The following is a 5,727-nucleotide window of genomic DNA, read 5'->3' on the forward strand; positions in this document are numbered from 1 at the left end:
CCCTTAGCCCAGTGCCTTGACCCACTTACTTCCCAGCTCCACCCTCCACCAGGATAACCCTTCACATCTGCCAAGTCCCTTCAGAAAATATCTTCCATTGACTTGACTGTACACAACAATAACATGAGTTGTTGTTGTTGCCATCAGCATGGGGATGAGCTACTGTGTATCAAACAGCTTCACTTTACACAACAAACTGTAACGTCCTTTAAAAAGAATTACATTCCTAGTTTCCATTTCTGTGGATCAGCAGCTAGGGCTGGGCTCAGTGGGGTGGTTTTTCTGCACTTGCTGAAATTCACTCGGGTGTCTTAGGTCAATGTGTGGGATGATCTAGAGCTGGCTAGACAAGGATGACCCTGGCTGGCTCACCTCTCCCCGATGACTGACCTCTTCCTATAGCTAGTCTGGGTTTGTCAATTAGAATCAACATATACGAAATGAAATTAACTGGAAATCCTGACTTTAGGAGGATCTGAAAGGAGGATACAGCCTTCATGCTCTGCACAAGACGAAATACAGTGTGCTGAGTGATTTACTCAATTTATAACCCTAGAGGATTGTTGTTGAATGCCGGAGAATGGATTTTCCAATTGCAGTGGGTTTTAGAACTGCCCATGCCCTTTTCTAGGCTGTAACCTCTTGCAGAGCCACTGGATGGTTTGAACCATCAACCTTTCCAACCACTGCCACAGGGGATTTCCCCACCCCATAAAATTAGCTCCATTTTAGAAGTGAAAAAAACAAGTCACCTGCCCAAAGTCATTCAGCTAGTAAATGCTGAGATTGTAAGCCCTCCTTAAGAAGTTATTGTCCATGTTGCTATAGTGAAATCATTTGAATCAGGAAACTGGGTGCGGCTGAGGAGCAAAATTGGAAATAGTTTTTACTACAATGTGTATAAAGAGACAGGTGGGAAACTTGGGAGATTTTGAAAAATAGAGGTGTCCCTTTGCATTTGCATTCTCAGAGGTTTCACAGCATTAACCAACACACGTTTGCTGTGTACCACCGAGTTGGAACGGACCCACAGCTCTCCAGCAGGTTTTTAGAGGCAGTAAATTACATAGGAGGAGGGTGCCCATCCTTCTCCCACAGAGCAGCTGGTGGGTTAGAACTTCAGAATCAACACACAGGGGAGAGGATTTCAATCTCTGGCAAAGATCCCCATTTCTGAAAGCCAGGAGGAGATCAATCGAATAAAAAGTTGGGTGTTCCTGACGGCTGCTCAGCAGACCTCTCAGGGGCTGTTTCCTTTTCTCCAGGTCCTACTCCCGGTCCCCCAGCTATTCCTCCAAGTCCGGCAAGCGGAGTCCACCAAGTAGAAGCTCCCGATCCCGTCGCAGCCCCAGCTACTCTCGCTACAGCCCCAGCAGGTACCACCCGGCCGCAGGCCCAGGGCCCCGCCCCCTCGACATGGCCACGCCCCACCAGAGGCCTCACCTGTCTACGGCCCCGCCCCTTGCGGAAGGCACCCTCCCATCATCAGTTCTGCCGTTTTGCCTGGATCCCCCTCTGATTCACCTTCAGCAGGAGGACATGACCCAGCGCTCTTGTAATTCCTTTTCTCTTAATCCAAAACGCACCAAGTCCACTGCCATAGTCACTTTCTGACTCGTGAGGACGCTCCCTCAGATTTCTAAGGTTGTACATCAACCTCTTTCTCCCAAAGAATGGCTGGTAGATTTGAACTACTGACCTTCGGGTCTGACCACTTCTATGCCACCCGGGCTCCTCAAGAGAGGGGTTGAAGTCCTAAATATATCCCGTGTCCTAATTGCCTCCCTAGAGCTTTCATCCTCACACATACTATTTTCAAGCACTCACAATGCATCCTTCACTCCTAAAGTTCTTAGCCAGACACGACACTGACTTCTTGACTGACATTCACACTGTCACCCTCTAGGTCTCACCTACGAAGTCTACACCCCTGTACAAGCTCACCCCCTCTCCTTAGCCCCGTCATCTTCCCTCCTGTCCACTCTGGGCCCTGGTGGGATAAGGGCCAGTTGGGGAAAGGAAGTGAGAAATCAGCCAGCCCCAGCTACCAAGTAACCCCCACACCTCCCTTCAGGGAGCGGGACCCCAAATACAGTGAGAAAGACTCCCAGCAGAAGGACCGAGCAAGGCGGAGACGTAGGTCCTACTCGCCTATGAGGAAGCGCCGAAGAGACTCCCCCAGCCACCTGGAGGCCCGCAGGATAACAAGGTGAGGCCAGGAGGGGGCAGGGCTGAGTCATCTCCCCCAACCCCTTCTGTGACAAAATAGATGTGGAGGAGGTGGAGTAAACAGGAAGAACGGGGCGTGGCTGGGGTGGGGTCATGCTAGGTGGGCGGGACTTGAGAGATGTGTGGGTTGGTGGCTTTGCATGGGGGCGGGGCTAGAGCTGTGAAGACAGACTGCCCTTAAGCCAGAGCACATTATTTGATGCCTAGCTCTAACAGATCTGTACATAAATAACACCCTAACTCCTTACCCCTAGACCGCCAGAGCTCCCCTAACCCTATAAATGTTGTGTACCAGCGAGTTAGAACTGACCCATAGCTGACCCTCCAGCGGGTTTTCAGAAGCAGTTAATCACGCGAGAGGAGAGTGCCCATCGTTTGGGACTGCAACGCAGCTTCTTGCCACTGGGCCACCAATGCTCCCCATTCCTATAATGTGGTTATGTGCCATCGAGTCACCTGCAACTCATACCCTTGTACAACAGCCATAAACCCTGCTCCATCCTGTGCCAATCTCATTGTCTCCGACACACTTACCTCATTACCTGAATCAACCCATCTCATCAAGGGTCTTCCTCTCCTGCGCTGTCCCTCCAGCCTCCCAAGCATGATGTCCCTCTCCAATGACTGGTCCCTCCATGCAACATGTTCAGAGTATGTCAGACAGAGCTTCAGAATCCTTGCCTCCAAGGAGCAGCCTGGTTTAACCCTCTCCAGGGTGAACTTGTTTGTTCTCCTAGCAGTCTGTGGTATATTCAATACTCTTCTCCAACAGCACAGCTCAAAGGCATCAATTCTCCTTCTGTCATCCCTAGTCATTGTGCAGCTCTCCTATCTAGTAAATGGAAAATCAGCCTTTCTCCTCATAAATGAAGAGATTGAGATTGTACACAGCTTTAGTCTGCTTGGCTCCACAATCAACACTCTTGGCACCAGCAGCCAGGAAATTAAAAGACGTATTGTGATGGGAAAGTCTGCTGTTAGGGACCTCTCCAAAGTACTGAAGAGCAACGGTGTGTCTCTGGAGACTAAGGTGCGTCTGGTACAGGCCATGTCTTTGCAATCACTTGTTATGCATCAGAGAGCTGGACAATGACCAGGGAGGATAGAAAGAGAATTGATGCTTTTGAGCTTTGATGTTGGAGAAGAGTGTTGAGGGTACCATGGACTGCTAAGAAAACAAACAGATTCACCCTGGAGAGGGTTAAACCGGGCTGCTCCTTGGAGGCAAGGATTCTGAGGCTTCGTCTAACATACTTTGGTCATGTTGTAAGGAGAGACCAGTCCTTGGAGAGGGACATCATGCTTGGGAGGGTGGAGGGCAGGCGCAGGGGGGGAAGGCCCTCTGGGAGGTGGACTGATTTGGTGACTGGGGCAATTGGGATGAGTGTGTTGGAGACAATGAGATTGGCACAGGACAGAGCAGAGTTTAGAGCTGTTGTACATAGGGTCGCTATGAGTTACAAGCGACTAGACGACAAAGAACAGCAACAGTGAAAGAGTCTTTTGACTGTTAGCCAAAGTTGGCACCTGAACTCATCGGCTGCTTCACAGGAGAAAGGACAGAAAGCTCTGTGGTTACAGCTGGGGAAATCCTACAGGACAGTGGACTGTCCGACAGGATCACTACGAGCCACAATCTAGGAGCCACAATGGGTTTAGTTTTTCCAATAAAAGTAAACATGGCAAAAACAAAACTTAAATCAAAGTTTAGATTCTGTTGTCAGCTGGGGGTTCTGTGCCCCAGACATGCCTTATGACAAAATGGGGAAATTGTTACTACTCAGAACTTCTGGGTAAAGGAGATGGCACTCTGATGGCCTAGTCCCTAGGGACCTGCGCAGCTAACCCAAAGTCTGCACCTGCCCAGAAGTTCGAATCCACCAGTGGCTCTTTGGGATAAAGTTAGGCAGTCTCCTCCTGTGACACAGCCAAAGGAAGACCCACTGGAGGGGCCGCAGAGAGTCAGCTCTGAATATCCTTGGGACGAAGGGGCTGTTCTCGGGTAAACCTGGAAAACATCTGACCCTCAAGCATCCTCTCCTGTCCCCTGCAGTGCCCGGAAGCGCCCCATCCCCTACTACCGGCCCAGCCCCTCTTCGTCCAGCAGCCTCAGCAGCGCCTCCTCCTGGTACAGCAGCAGCAGCAGCCGCTCCACCAGCCGCAGCTACTCCCGGAGCCGGAGTCGCAGCCGCAGCCGGAGCCGGAGCTGGACCCGCAGTAGCAGCAGCTGTAGCTCCCGGAGCCGGAGCCGAAGCCGGAGCCGGAGCTACAGCTCAGCAGACAGCGACTCCAGCACGAGGCGCTAGGCATGGTGCCCTGTCACTCTTGCCAGCGTCCCCCACAACCTGCCCACCCTGCCTTCTCCTTGGTGACAGACATTGAGGGCGCCTTGACCCTGTCCTTCCTGATCTCTTGGGGAGGGGAGGGGTGAAAGAGGGTTCCTGGGGAAGGTCCTACCTTCTGCCGAGCTGCTAGGGGTCTCCATCAGCCCCATCTTAGGGATCAGCTCAGAACTGGGTTATCTGTTGAGAACCACCCTCTAAGGGCACAAAAACCTTATGGGCAATGAGCCTGAAGCTCAGACACTGGGGCCTGGCCAGGAAAAGGCAGAGACATTTGTGCTTAGCCCTGCCGACAGGATGCACTCAGCAGGCCAGCCGTCATTCATTCCCACCTGCCCCTAGTCCCCCCTTCACCCCACATTCATTCCCACAGGTGCACATTTGAGGACCCTCATTAGGGACAAGGGGACAGAGGAAAGCCGGAGGAGTCCAGGACCAGAGAGTCAGGCCAGAGCCAAGACTGAAGGACTCCTAGGTTCCAGAAGACAGGGTCTCTGTCCCTTGGGCAGGAGCAGAGGCAACAAAAAGGGGTCAGTCTGCTCCTCCCCAAATTTCCACGTGGTCAGGGAAAGAGCTCAGCTGGTTCTAGCAATGGAAAGACCACCATGCGGCTCACACTAAATCTGTCTTGGCTCTTCACCAGGACCCCACACACTCACTGAGGAAGGAGACAGTGAAACCACTGGGGCAGCTTGGCCTAGCTCCCACTTCCCAAATCTGCCTCAGCCCCACTCGCTGGCACCAGCCACGGTCCACGGGACCTTCTGCTCAGCATTCCCCTGGCGCCATGGCCCACTGCCAGTCCCCAGCGCCTGGCAGTCTGGCCTGGCCTTGCTGTTGGCGCCTACCCACCCCCCCTCCCCATGCCTAGCCTGCCACACCCAGATGCCATCCTTTGCAGCCAGGCACCCACCTATCTGCCCACCTACTCCTTGGCTTCACCCACCTCCCTTGCCCCTCGGGAATTTTGCCAGGTACCTCAGACTTGGGCGGGAAAAACCCCAATCCAGAGAGTCTAGGAAAAGAGGGAGTTTGAATGTTCCCAGCCGTAGGCTCCCACTGGGTTTCTGGGGTCTGTTAGATTTGAGAAGCTCCTCCTCCTGCAGCCCTGGGCTCTGCTGTGAGGGGGAAAAGGATCCCTGACACAAAAACACCA

General features: G+C 52.7%; 1 protein-coding gene across 1 annotated transcript in view; it reads left to right on the forward strand.

The window, feature by feature from the left end:
• Window positions 1-4,535, forward strand: part of SRRM4 (serine/arginine repetitive matrix 4) — a 201,483-nt gene extending 196,948 nt beyond the window's left edge. Inside the window, exons 11-13 of the mRNA XM_006890414.1 lie at window positions 1,266-1,376; window positions 2,075-2,209; window positions 4,283-4,535. Coding sequence (XP_006890476.1) covers window positions 1,266-1,376; window positions 2,075-2,209; window positions 4,283-4,535 — 499 coding nt within the window. The remainder of the gene's footprint in view (window positions 1-1,265; window positions 1,377-2,074; window positions 2,210-4,282) is intronic.
• Window positions 4,536-5,727: the final 1,192 nt, after the last annotated feature.

This window comes from Elephantulus edwardii, unplaced genomic scaffold (assembly GCF_000299155.1).
Source record: "Elephantulus edwardii isolate Elephantulus edwardi_28Jun2011 unplaced genomic scaffold, EleEdw1.0 scaffold00089, whole genome shotgun sequence".
Lineage (NCBI taxonomy): Eukaryota > Metazoa > Chordata > Mammalia > Macroscelidea > Macroscelididae > Elephantulus > Elephantulus edwardii.